The sequence below is a fragment of the Nylanderia fulva genome, unplaced genomic scaffold (genome assembly GCF_048542155.1).
Source record: "Nylanderia fulva isolate GAGA-0341 unplaced genomic scaffold, ASM4854215v1 Scaffold48, whole genome shotgun sequence".
In the NCBI taxonomy this organism is placed as follows: Eukaryota; Metazoa; Arthropoda; class Insecta; order Hymenoptera; family Formicidae; genus Nylanderia; species Nylanderia fulva.
This window is the reverse complement of record NW_028190565.1, coordinates 452,118-466,934: the sequence shown is the minus strand read 5'-3', so window position 1 is coordinate 466,934 and position 14,817 is coordinate 452,118. Positions and strand designations below refer to the sequence as shown.

Below are 14,817 nucleotides of genomic sequence, written 5' to 3'. Positions count from 1 at the left end.
TAAAATAAACAATTATTGTTCTCAATATTTTGATAATTATTATTGAATTCATCATTGATACAAATTCTCTTATCATTATCGTATTATCGTGACTGATGATAATGAGTCTACTACTAAAATACAAAATCAGTTTAATATAAATTTAAGTACATCAAGTATCTAATTCTTCTACATACAAAATGCTAAGTTCCTTCTCCTGCTTAATTTCCTCTTTTCATTTCTGTAATGTTTTGCGCCTCTGTAAATATATTTAAATATCTTAAAATATATTTTTTAATATTTTGTTCATATTTAACAAGTTATAATGTGGTTTGTGAATTAGTGCTAAAATATGAAATATGTAATATATTTATGTGCATTATATAAAAAATATGGAAACATTCAGATTTAAAAAAAATCATAACATTAATTTAATGCACAATATTATTTCAGGGTCATCGTACAATGTTAATTAGTATCTTAAATTAACTATTACCTCGTATCAAGGGATACACAATTATATAATTTTTTAAATTTTAAAGCAGGAATATATACTTCTATAATTTGGATTTATCTCAAGATTTCGATTGATTTCTTGTTGTAAGCAGAACGGATATATAACCGGCTGACGTTTTTAATAGCTGAAAGAGATATATACATATCTTGTGATAATAAAATAATATGTGCAAGCATAAATAAGTGTTCAAGAAGAATAAAACATACATGTTTTATTAATAAACTGAAAAATATTATAGGTATACGTTATTACAAGGAATATCACATATAAAAATTATAATTGAGATTTAAAGTAACTTACATTGCAAAATGTAGCCATTGTCAAGGGAAATATTTTACCGACATTAAGATAAAAAGATTTGTTGGTCATTGCCATTGGAAGAATTAAGTCCCGCGCATGTCTCGAATTTAGAGTATACCATTTATTGCAATATACAGCATAATGGATTCGATCACACTTAAAAAATTATACAAAGTACGTAAAAAATACGTAGAATTGTTTAAATTATATATTCTGACAGAATTTGTAAAATTTATTTAATTAGAAACATTGCATATATACAGTCCTCAATTAAATTATGTAACATGCATTTAAATATTAGAGTATTTTCTCTAAATAATTTACATATAAAAATTATGCATAAATTTGCTTCGATAATATATAAATTTTATTTAAAAGTTAAAATTAAATTAGGATCTCTAAAGAAATTTTATTAGAATTTGTAACTGCATAAGAGAGAAAGTTGAATTTACCTGTGTTGCTAAGATATCACCGACAACGCAGTACAAACACATGTGACCGAACGTATTGGTAACGACAGATAACAAATATGGCAGATAAGAAAGTGAAAAATTTTGTCCGTCTGTGAGCATCTAATTATTCGATGAAAAAATATACTGTTTAGAGAGATTTACACATTCTAATCGATTTTTATATTAAATAAAATTCTCTTCATAAACGTCCTTTTAATAGTAGATTTTCTGATTAATTAAGTTGATTTTTCTTTAGCACAATTATATATCAATAATTATGAGACATAATCAGTTAAAATACTTTTTGATATTAAAACTCTGTAATACAATAAACTACATATATAACAATTTTTTTTAATTTTTAACTTACATTCATCAATACAAATCCGTAGCAAGCAAAAAGAGTACCAAAGTATAGAAATAATATGAGCAGTATTATATTAAATGTATCTTCTACTACGGCGATGGTTCTATAAAGTAATATACGTGTCATATACGTATTAATTTACACTAGAGAATAAACTAAAATTATAAATAAAAATTGTATACAAATATATTTTCGTAGTAGACTTTAAAGCTTCTTTCTATCACATAGTTTATTATAAAAGACCAAGTAAGTTAATTACGCGGCTCGATTTATGATATATTATATATTAATTTATGCTAAAATTCATGCTAATTAATTTTTTTCTAAGTAAGATTTTTTAAAATGTTTTATATTATATCATATACAAATGTCCATATTTTTTTCTATAACAATATGTATAACAAAATGTATAAAAAAAGGAAATGTACCTAAGTAGCCGTGTATGATCCTTTACGCAACTTTTCAGATTGTCATCGTAATTCGCAACGTCATTCGTTGACAGATGTACGAGACGATTGTTCAGAATGTCGAGCTGACCGGAAATATGGAATATCAAGAGGCTAAGAAAATTGTCTATGCCTGTGTAAGGCATGATGCACAAAAACATAGTGATAGCTTGGAGAGTGAATGTTATCTCGTATTGCGGACTTTTCGTCACGTCGTAAATGTAATACGTCTGTACTGGCAACGGTCTGCCCGGATCGGTGATGTTCGACAAGTATCTCACCGAATGGCCAAGCATTGGTAAAATAACCGTGACGACCCAACCCGACATCATGAAGCAGTAACCGAATATGATAATTACGCGCGCGATTTGCGCTCTTGTGATCATCGTCATCTTGTCTTGAGATTTTCTCACTTTTGTCCAGTCGTCCGCGATCATATTTATTATCGGCGCGATAGCTTTAAACATATTAAAACGTATTTCTCAAATTTGTATTAGTATTCTACTATCAGTTTACTATACTAACAATAATTTGCTATCATAATTAAACTTAATAACAAAATTGAGTTTGATTTAAGAGTCGACACAATTATTTTTACTTGTAACTTCGTATGTATTAACAAATCTGTTTATAAATAAGAAATTTATGTAGCATATACATATATAATTTTGTTTAATACCTAACCGAATATAATTACACACGCAAAGGGAAGTTATATTATTCTTTGATAATAAAATCTCAAAAATTGCGACGCATGCATGCAAAAATTATTATTGCAATCAATGTATAAAAATATATTAATTAATTATGCAACGCATAAAAATTCAATAATTAAATCTTTAACGGAAAATACGAACGAAGAAATAAACTTTTCTACAAGAATCAAATATCTACGCTTTCATTAGACTCGCGCGAAACTCAACACTCTATACATCCATCACACTGCGCGGCTCGCGCGAAACTGATTCTCGTTCGAGGTATCGCGAGCGCTGCGAAACCGAGGTCACGTGCCCACTGGTCACGTGTCCACTGGTCATGTGACCATCGGTTTCGCGCTCGCGATACCCCGCATGAGAATCAGTCTCGTGCGAGCCGCGCACTGTAACGGAAGGGGAGGTGTACTATCTGATTACGTGATCAGTTTCGCGCAACTCGTGCATCGCAGCAGACGCGTACAGACGCGCGAATCTAATGGAAGTGTAGATATTATAATGCGAAAGATTCTTGTAGAAAATTATATTTTTTCTTTTTTGTTAAAAGTTTATATATTAAATTTTTATGAATCACGTAATTAATAAATATATTTCCATGCATTGCAATAATAACGTACATGCGTTGCAATTTTTAAGGTTTTATTATCAAAAAATAATATAATTTTGCTTGGTGCATGTAATTATATTCGATTAAATTAAACAAAATTAGAAAAAAATATATAAAGAGATACATATATATAAAATAGTTCTCAATCAATACAATAAAAATTCGGCAAATTATGTACATAATAGAACTTCGGGAATTAAAATTATGTATATAATAGAAATTCGGCGATTTAAAATTATATACATAATAAAAATTCGGGAATTAAAATTATAAGTATACATAATAGAAATTCAGCAAATTAAAATTATGTATATAATAGAAATTCGGCGAATTAATATTATGTACATAATAGAAATCCGGCGAATTAAAATGATCATAGCATTCAACAACTGTCATTGCAAAGATTAACAAATTGACAGTTATAAAATATGGTAAACAATAGAAATTATATCAAATGAGCGCGTAAAGCGCGCGCTTGTGTTGTCTAGTATTTTAAAAAGTTTCATATAAGTGAATAAGTATATTTATTTCTTTATTTGAGATTTTGAATTGTGCTAAAAATAATAATTGCTTATTGTAACATATAAAGCACATATAGATACACAAACACACACAGTAAAATATTTTATATTATTTAACGAGCAAAGTTATAGTTGTATCTATACCTTCTTTCTTCCACCAAAAAATCGCGATTCTGCACAGGCAGGTAGCCATCGGTAGAGTAAACTGCAAATTGTCTATTACTAGCATGATGTCCGAATGAATTCTCATCAGAGAATGCAGAGCGGGAATCACAATGACCGATAATATCGTTAAGGAAACGAGAAATGCGCGTAAATTGCACATGCGTCTCTTCCATGTAGTTTGCTCGCAATTAGGCCAAAGCCCGATAAATTGTAGACTAAATCGATTCAGTCTCACTGCCCATTCGAAATCTATCTGTTACGGAAGTTTCAGTAAATCGTGTTGAAAATATACAAATATAAACGTCAACGTTGTATTAATTAATCTGCCGATTAAATAAATTTATTATCTATAATGCGCACCAAATAAAAATTAAATAAAAATAAAAAATGTTTAAAAATAAGTTACTTTTTCATGTAAGTTTCTTTTACATAAAAAAAACAGAACGTTTAATATCGTTATGTATCGTTTTAAAAAACGCATATTTTAAACTATCATATACATTAACAGATGTGTATATACATACAATATATAAAACTATGATTCACTTAATATTAATCTTAAAAAGCAACTTTAACTAAAATGCAATAATATTTGAATATTATAAATATAAAGTGAACGTTTTTTTTATAAAATGCTCATTTTTAAATAAAACCATACATAATAAATAAACATCTATTTTAACAAAAACATTGATATTTCACAATAATCATTCATTCCAAAAGAAAAAATCGAAAAAGTAAAACATTTCACACAACACATGCTATGTCTATAAATATACGATTATTAAAATAAGATATGTTTAAAAACTTTATATATGATATAAAAATATTTTATTTTTTATTGGAGTTCAATAAAGTGTAGCTTGTCTGACTTTACGTTGATAATAATAAATTACGACATTTGCAACAAGAAGCACCTTGATACGCAAGACAATTCGAAGTTTCCATATCGAGTGCAATTTATAGACTGACGTTTATCACCCCATCATGAAACGACGTTAACTCCTATTCAGTGAGAGATAACCGTGAGTATTAAAAAAATGTATGAAAAAAATGCATGAAGAAAAGAACTTTTGAAAATGTCTGCGACGATCAACGTGCATAGGGGTGAATATTAAAAATACTAACCCGTTGTTACCCCTCTCGTTTTCCCATATAACAACGTTTGAAGTACTCATGAATAAAAAACGACATAATAACTGGTTGATACGAGTACTCTACACGTAGAGATCCGCATAGATGCAGCTGTTAGTTAGGTTCTCACGTACTTGTAATCGATGATCGTTGCGTGTGGTCTCAGGCTATAGATACTTTGTAAGAATATTAGGTACATATACTATATTTCAATTAATTGGTGTGTAATAATCCTTCCGTCGTAATAATTGGAATAAAATCCCGTATGGTAATGTTATCTTTATTTCGTATCTTTACGTATTGAAATAGAATAATATCAAAATAATATGTACATAACATTACACTATAATTATATTATAGTATAATTATGAAATATAATTATTAGCTTGTAAATACATATTTCTTTTATTTATCTGGTTTATATTAATTAAATAGTTATCAAAATGTTGATTAATTTTTTAGTTTAAGCGAAACAGAGATATAATCAATTAACGTTTCTTTACGAGCTAAAAAATATGACTATACAAATAAGACACATACATTATACATAATTATTATACATGATGTATAATTATACACATTATATATAATTATACACATTATATATAATTATACATTATATATAATTATAATTATAATTATAATTATAATTATACATTATACTATTATATATAATATAATTATACATATGTTATTTTATTGTACCATGTGTAATTATTACTTTGAAATAATACTTTTTTTTTGTTCATCTACTACGCATACGAACTATGACTACATTACGTTAAATTCTCACTACCTCAGATTGTTGGTTAAGTTTTTATTGTAAGCAAAACAGATATATAACCAGCTACCGTCTTTAAAAGCTAGAAAATAAATATTAATAATCATGAAAAATAAGATGAGTACAGACATAAATTATATAGAAAGAAAAAAATATTCCCAGTGAAAAATGATATCGGTTGAATAGATATCGGTACGACCAATTCGACATTGATTCAACGTCGAATCGACATTAATTTAACTATTATTTCTCGCTGGGTTATGCCATTGGGGTTAAAAATTCTCTCTCTCTCTCTCTCTCTCTCTCTCTCTCTATATATATATATATATATACACAAAAATGTGATATATTATTTTTATATCAATGTTATAATTAAAATTTAATAAGATAACTTACATCGCAAAATGTGACCATTGTTAAGGGAAACACTTTACCAGCGCTAAGATGAAGAGGTTTATTAGTTCTGACCAAAAGAAGAATTAAACTCCGCGCATTTTTTGGATCCATATTATACCATTCGTTTGAATACACAGCGTAATGAATTTGATCGCACTAAAAATTAATAAATATCCAAATTATTAAGTTAACAATTATTTAAATTGCGTATATATTATATTTGAAAAATTTATATGCAGATTTAATATATGCTTACTGTCAAAATAATTAAATTTATTCTCGTAACTGAAAAGTTTTAAATTTACCTGTGCAGTTAAAAATTCGCCAAGTGCGCAATACATGCACATGTGACCAATTAAATTCATAACAACGGTTATAATATATGCCATTTGAGATAACGATACGTGATATCCATCTTCAAACATCTAGCCATAATTTATCTCATATAATTTCTATTAAGTTGCTGACACATATACATACATTATAGTATTAATAACTTTTATCATGCACACATACAAAGAATATCTCGTCTATTATTTTTTCAAGTTATTACATAAAACATATGTAAAATTGAAATTTACAGCAATAAAATTGTTTTTGTATTAAAAGTTTTTATTGTACTAGTTTAAAAAAATTTAACTTGAAAATCTAAAATGAAAAGAAGACAGTTAAAAACTCGCGTTGTATAGTGCAACAATTTAAATTGTGCAAAAATTTTAATTGTGACAAAAATTCTTATTAGCGTTTTACTTACATTAGTTATAAAAAATCCGAAGCAAATACAAAGTGTACCAAATATTATAAATATTATAAGAAACAATGCACTGAATGTATCTTCTATAATAGCAATAGCTCTATAAAAAGAGTCATATATTATTATTTATGAAATTTTGTAGGGAGGTTTTTTATAAGGTAATTTAAAACAAAATCATTACTAAAATGAAATTCATATTATATAATAAAGCATAGTTTTAATAAATTAAGGACGTAAGTTTTTATGTTGATTAATTAGAAAATAGAGAATTAAGAAGAATTTAAATTGTAATTAATTTGCTAAACAAAATTTATTTTTATTATCAATTTTAATGATATTTTAAATGTTATAATGTGTTTAAATGCATGTTTGTAGAAAAATGTGTAAAATGTTCTAAGACTAATAATAATTAAATATTCTCTTTTAATATTAGTTAATTCTTTCAGTAATTTGAAAAAAAGACGACTTTTCTAGTAAAAATAACAAGGCATCAATAATTTCCAAACAATTATAAGCGAAGAAAAGCTTTCGACAAAATAAATTTTCAAATAATTTGAGTTGTAGAGATTATTTTAATAGAATTTTGATTCCAGATAAATTTACGAAAATAGATAGAAAAAATTGAAAATTAACACGAAAAATGTTATTTTGTTTTCAATCTTTTATTAATGGAAATTGATTCTATTAGACCGAAAATCGAATATATTAAAGTAAAAACAAATATATAGCCGACCAAGTATTGGTTATGCGACTCAATATAATATACCACATATTTATGTGCACTCTGCTAATTTTGAAGAGAAATGTACCTAAGTAGTCGTGTATGATCTTTCACGTAACTTTTTAAAACGCTATTATAATTTGTGATAACTTTCAGATGCATAAGACGATTGTTCAAAATGTCTAGCTGACTAGAAATATGGAATATTGAGAGACTAAGAAAATTGTCTACGGCTATGTAAGGCATGGCGCACATAAACAATGCGGCGACTTGAGTAGTGAATGCTATTTCGTATTGCGGACTCTTGGTTACGTCATAAATATAATAAGTTTGAAGTGGTAATAATCTGCCTGGATCAGTAATATTTGTCACGTATCTCATCGTGTAACCAAAAATAGATAAACCAATTGCAAAGGATGCAGCCGCAGTCATAAAAACATATGATATTGTTATGATTATACGTGCAGTTTGCGCTCTTGTGATCATAATTTTCCTTTCTTGAGATGTCTTTATTTTTATCCAGTCGTCCGCAATCATATCTATTATCGGAGTGACAACTTTAAAAATATAGTGAAATAAGTAATAAGAGAATGAAAAAATGTCAATATGTTAAATATCTATTAATTTACTATGACAAATATGATAAAACAAAAAATCTGTATTATTTGTAATATTTATATATATAATTGTATTGGCACCTATACCTGTTTTTTTCCACCAAAAAAATATAATTTTTAGTGCGCAAATAATCATCACTAAAGTATATTGCAGATTATCCATCAACAGTAGAACGTCAGAATAAATTCTTATTAGAGAATGTGCGGAAGGAATTAATGCAAGTGTTATTGTCGACAATGCAAGAAACGTACGTAAATTGCACATGTTTTTTTCCCAACTAGTTTGTTTAGATTCGGGCCATAGCCCGATTATCTCTAAACAAAATCGATTTAGTTTCACTGCCCATTGGAAATCTATTTGTGTTGCAACAGTTTTAATAAATTATATATATTACAAATTATAAGTATGTAATAAATACAATAACGAAATTCGTATTAAAAAACAAATATGTATAAAATATTACATATATATATATATATATATATATATATATATATATATATATATATACACAATATATACATGTATAATGAAAATAAACTAAAGCAGAATATTAAATAACAACTTGGAAACAAAACACTTAATTTCTTTTATGCACGTTTATATATATCACATAAAAGCGATATAATTTTGCGGTAAAGTTCTAAAGGATAAGATTTAAGTTGTTACTTTGAATGAAATAAAATATATATCATATGTCATTGTTATTCATAAAATATGTATATATAATTAGAATTAAGTAAAATGCATTAATATTTGAATTTATAGTTTAGTATAATATTTTTATTTTTTGCAGAGAATTGTATCTTGTAAAAAATCTATGATATAATTAACGATAACATGAATATAAATTTCAAAGTATAAAAGTAATATGTTCATTTGATTTAAAGTTCGCAATGACTAATTGAATAAAGCACTCGATAAATCACTGAGAATGTAAATATGTCTTTTTTATAAACTTTTTTCATAATATTGTGTGAGAAATATATTTCAATTTTAACAATAATCTATATCTCATCCGAATTCTTCATGATAACAATCTGTTTTGACATATGCAATGTGAACTACCTTGATACGCGGAATATTTTGATGCTTTCATGTTAAAGGCAGTCTATATACTAACGTTTATCTCCTCATCATGAAACGACGTAAACTTTCGTCCAGTGAGAAATAACCGTGTATATGTATGAAAGAAAAAAACTTGAAAAAGTGCGGGATCAATGTGCATAGGGGTGAATTTTAAAAATATCAAGCACCCTTTTGCGTTCGCTAAGTTTTTCTCGTTGAACAACGTTTCAAGTATTCATGAAATAAAAAATGACATAATAACTGGTTGGTAGGAACACCTTACTCGTGTAGAGCCACGTAGAGATGTACATTAATTTTGTTGTCACGCAAATTCGTAATCGATGAACGTTGCGTGTTGTCCTATAGCTATAGACGCTGTGCAGGAGTCGATTAATCTGTGTGTAATATTGCTATTGTTGTAATAAGTGACATAAAACGTTATGTGCGGTACTAATATTTTCGTCTCGTATTTATACAAAGTATAGACAATTAAGTGTATTAAAATAATATATATTGTATTAATTCTATGTATATATTTTTTATTTAATTGGACGGTATGTAATTATTATAGTTTGTAATTACGCGTATCTTTTTTTATTTATCTCCTATATGAGTAATCTTAAATTTTTACCTCGCATTATTGATTAATTTTTTATTGTAAGCAAAACAGATATATAACCAGCTAACGTTTTTAAGAGCTAGAAAAATACAAATTGTTAGAAATAAAATGTATAAACGTAATTAAAGAAAGCACACAGAAAATAATGTTAAGCATTAAATGTATTAAATGTTAAAAATTGTATATATAAATAAATGGAATATACTAATCAAAGCTATAACTAAAAATTAAGTTAAGATAACTTACGTCGCAAAATGTGGCCATTGTTAAGGGAAACACTTTACCAGCGCTAAGATGAAGAGGTTTATTGGTTCTGATTAAAAGAAGAATTAAACTCCGCGCATTTTTTGGATCCATATTATACCATTTGTTTGAATACACAGCGAAATGAATTTGGTCGCACTGAAAATTAATAAATATCAAAATTATTAATTAATAGTTATTAAAATTGCGTATATTTTATATTTGAAAAATTTATATGCCGATTTAAGAAATGCTTACTCTAAAAAATTATTAAAAAAAGAAGGAGAGTTAAAGTTATATAATAAAATACATTATAAAGATTAAATCTATATAATTTTGTTAAAATGATTTACGCATTAAGTTATGTATAATTTATATATACATACATTTTATTAAGTAATGTTACATTTATTTCAACAATATTATTTGCAGTTTTTGAGTACTTAAATTTTCTAGTAATTTTTAGTATTCTAGTAATTGAAAAATTTTAAATTTACCTGAGCTGTTAAAAATTCTCCGAGAGCACAATACATGCACATGTGACCAAATATATTTACAACGACAGTTATGAGATATGCCAATTGAGAAAGTGATAAGTGAAATCCATCTTCGAACATCTAACCATGATTCATTTCATAATGTTCAAGTTATAATTTCTATTAAGTAGTTATTATGTAATTGTTATTAGGTACAGTGAATATCTTATCATTACTATTTTTTATAAGTTTCTTCGTCAATTTAAACTTATAAAAATTTTTATAAAAGTTAGTTCTTAAAAACGATCACTACTCATAAATTTATTTATTATTGTAATATGAAGTTTTTTAATTTAAAATGGGAGACGGAAAAATATAGAGAGAAAGAAATATCATAGAACAAATATAAAATAAAAATATTTTTGTTGTACGAATTTGCAAACACTTAGATTAAATGTTTAAAAAAAATCTATAATATATGAAACTATAAAAGAGAAACTGATCGTAAATTTGGCGCTCAAAAAGTGAATAATAATAAATTAATGAGTTACTCGAAACAATGTCGATAAAATCGGGATTGCAAAGTGTATCTTAAATGTGTGACAAAAATTATTATTAGCGTTTTACTTACATTTGTCAACAAGAATCCGTAGCAAATGAAAAGAACACCGAATAACATAAATAATGCAAGGAACAATATATTGTATGTGTCTTCTATAATGGCAATGGCTCTATAAAGTATTACATTTTCTATTAATATATTCAAAAGAATTGAAAACAGTAATTGACGCTAGGCAATAATAAATAGTATTTAGTAAATCTCTCAGTGGCTGTAAGTTTTTATACTGCTTAACTTTTAATTATAAACTAAAAAACTTATATTGAAGGTGCTACATAATTTGTATCAATTAATATTATGTAGTAATATATAGTTAATTTGAAAAACAGAATTTTTTGGTCAATTTTATTGAAATTCTAGCAGGTTCTTTGAACAATTTAAACAATATCTTATACGATATCTTATATAATATCTGTATAATGCACTGAAAAAAATTTATTGAATTCAAATAAATATTTATTTCAATTTTCAATACTGCATAATAAATCATTTATTTGAAAGTAATAATATTGATTTGATGCGAAAAATATTTATTTGATATAAGAAAATCTTTTTCACAAAATATTTATTTGTTTCAAATAAATGATTTATTAGGCATCAGTATTGAAATATATATATTTCTTAATTTAACAATTTTTTCAACGTATCTATAAGAATAACTATAATATATAAAAGAAAGAAATATACCTAAGTAGTCGCATATGATCCTTCACGACACTTCTTAGAATATCATTATAATTTGCGATGTCACTCAGATGTTTGAGGCGGTTGTTCAGAATATCCAGCTGACCGGAAATGTGGAATATTAGGAGGCTAAAGAAATTATCTATCCCTGTGTAAGGTATGATGCATAGAATCATGGCGATGACTTGATAACTGAATGTTATCTCGTATTGCGGACTCTTGGTCACGTCATAGATATAATAAGTTTGAAATGGTAATAATCTGCCTGGATCAGTGATATTTGTAATATATCTTGTCGAGTAACCAAAAATGGGCAAACCATTTGTACTTAATGTACCTACTCCCATTACAACATATGCGATTGTAACGATTATGCGTGCAGTTCGCGCTCTCTCGATCATTATTATTCTTTCGTTAAATGTATTTGTTTTTGTCCAATCATTTGCAATCATATCTATTATCGGTGAGACAACTTGAAAAAATAGAGTAAAAAATAATATAATGAGAACGAGAGAAAAGGTAAACGTTAATATCCATTAATTTATATGAACAAATTTATGATAAAGTAAAACATTAATGTAAATAGCATTTATATTATTTTATATTATACAGAATGTTAAAAAAAGGGTAAAATATTTTAAGAGGATTTAGTATGCCTAAAAACAAGTCGAAAAGTCTTAATAAACATGAGTTCGCAAATAAACCGTTTTTGAGATATTTTTAATTTAATTTTTTTATATTTTTTTATAATTTTTATTTTTTGTTTAAAATTTTTATTTTTATTATAATTTATGCAGAAAAATAAAAATACCAACTTATTTTTCTTGACAAGTATAAAGTGTGTATTATATTGTATAATAAATTCTATATTATTCATAATGTTTACAATTGTAATTATATGTACCTGTTTTTTTCCACCAAAAAATTATAATTTTTAGCACGCTGATGATCATCCCTAAAGTATATTGCAGATTATCCATCAATAGTATAATGTCTGAATGAATCCTTATTAGAGAATGCACACAAGGAAGTATAAGAAATATTATTATCGACAGTATAAAAAGTATACGTAAATTGCACATGCGTTTTTCCCAACTAGTTTGCTTGGATTTGGGCCAAAGCCCGATGAATTCTAAACTATATCGATGGAGTTTCACTGCCCATTGAAAATCTGTTTGTCGCAACAGTTTCAATAAATTATATATATTAAAGATTACAAATAATATAATAAGTATAATTGATATTAGAAATATGTATTACTAGATTCGTATTAAAAAAAAACACTTAAAATTTATATAAAATATAATAATAATAAATTAAAAAAGGAATAAAATAAAATATTAAACAAATATATTTTATTTTTGACAATCTATTTTATCTAAATTTTCGACGATATATAATAGTCACTTTTGACATATTCAACGATAACTATACCTTGGTACGTGGAATATATTGACGTTTTCATGTTGAATGCAATCTCTAGACTGACATTCATCTTCTCATTATAAAGAGACGAATTTTTATTCAGTGAGAGATGATCGTGTATGCGCGAAAAAAACTTTTAAAAGTATGGGATCAATGTGCAGGCGGATGCTAAAGATAATAAGCATCCCTTGATGTGTTCGCCAAGTTTTCCACGTAAAATGTTTCAAATATTCACGAACAAAAAATGATATAATAACTGGTTAGCAAGTACTCTAATCGTTAACTTGTGTAGATGCATGATACGTCCTCACGCATTTTTAATCGATAACCATTGCGTGATTCTATAGTTAGACACTTTGTGGAAGGGTCGCTTTATTTGTGCGCAATATTGCTTTCGTCCTAATAAAATTGGGATAAAACCTTGTACCTAATATCTTTGTTTTTTGTATTTTTACTTAGTATTAACAACTAATTATATCTAAACAATATGTATGTATATTATTTTATTAATTATTGTACAGCAAGTAATTAATTACCTTGTAATAATATAATTACATACTTTTTTATTTATTTATTCTACATGTTAAATTTTTACCTCAAATTATTGATTAATTGTTAATTGTAAGCAAAACAGATATATAACCAACTACCGGTTTTTAAGTGTTAGAAAATACAAATTGACAATATATGAGGAATAAGAATGTGCACATAATACATAAAGAAATTCCATAGAAATTAATATGTTATATATTAAATGTTGAAAATTTTACATGTAAAAAATGTGATACATTATTTTTGTATGAAAGCTATAATTGGATCTAATAATAAGAAAAATTAAGCTTCGTGTATTCTTGATTCCATATTATATCATTCATTGCAATACGCAGTGTAATTAATTTGATCGCACTAAAAATTATCAAATAAATTAAATTATTAGTTAACAATTGTTTAAATTATGTCATTTTATATTTGTTAAATATGTGCGTAAATTTAAAAATTAAAAAATTCTTAAAAATTCTTAAAAATTCTTAAAAAATTAAAAAATTCATCGGACGGTTTAAAAAATGTTTCAACGCCCCTTTATCGTTACCCTTGTGCAATATTCGAGCTTATTATTACCGTAATAATTGAGGGAAATAAGTACCTGCTCACGCAATGCACACTTGTTGCACTCTCACGTTCCTTCGTAATAATCGATTTTCAGTGATGCGT

At 26.3% G+C, this 14,817-nt stretch overlaps 3 protein-coding genes across 3 annotated transcripts; all 3 read right to left on the bottom strand.

The window, feature by feature from the left end:
• Positions 1 to 120: 120 nt before the first annotated feature.
• On the bottom strand, positions 121 to 5,245 carry LOC114938772 (odorant receptor 33a-like). The gene is made up of 8 exons (XM_085486791.1): positions 5,192 to 5,245; positions 4,047 to 4,320; positions 2,044 to 2,518; positions 1,619 to 1,718; positions 1,249 to 1,368; positions 797 to 952; positions 476 to 620; positions 121 to 238 (listed from the first exon to the last, which is right to left on the bottom strand). The coding sequence occupies exons 1-7, from the start codon at positions 5,243 to 5,245 to the stop codon at positions 555 to 557; spliced, it is 1,245 nt and encodes a 414-aa protein (XP_085342917.1). The 3' UTR covers positions 121 to 238; positions 476 to 554.
• Positions 5,246 to 5,917: 672 nt separating this feature from the next.
• LOC114938632 (odorant receptor 10-like) lies at positions 5,918 to 9,625 on the bottom strand. Its single transcript, XM_085486819.1, has 7 exons — positions 9,540 to 9,625; positions 8,558 to 8,824; positions 7,938 to 8,410; positions 7,133 to 7,243; positions 6,684 to 6,803; positions 6,379 to 6,534; positions 5,918 to 6,064 (listed from the first exon to the last, which is right to left on the bottom strand). Exons 1-7 carry the CDS (start codon positions 9,568 to 9,570, stop codon positions 6,011 to 6,013), a joined length of 1,212 nt encoding a protein of 403 aa, XP_085342945.1. The 5' UTR covers positions 9,571 to 9,625; the 3' UTR covers positions 5,918 to 6,010.
• A 558-nt stretch (positions 9,626 to 10,183) lies between these two features.
• LOC114938771 (odorant receptor 33a-like) lies at positions 10,184 to 13,683 on the bottom strand. The gene is made up of 7 exons (XM_085486815.1): positions 13,615 to 13,683; positions 13,085 to 13,351; positions 12,184 to 12,652; positions 11,509 to 11,623; positions 10,899 to 11,018; positions 10,405 to 10,560; positions 10,184 to 10,237 (listed from the first exon to the last, which is right to left on the bottom strand). Exons 1-7 carry the CDS (start codon positions 13,673 to 13,675, stop codon positions 10,184 to 10,186), a joined length of 1,242 nt encoding a protein of 413 aa, XP_085342941.1. The 5' UTR covers positions 13,676 to 13,683.
• Between the last annotated feature and the right edge of the window lie 1,134 nt (positions 13,684 to 14,817).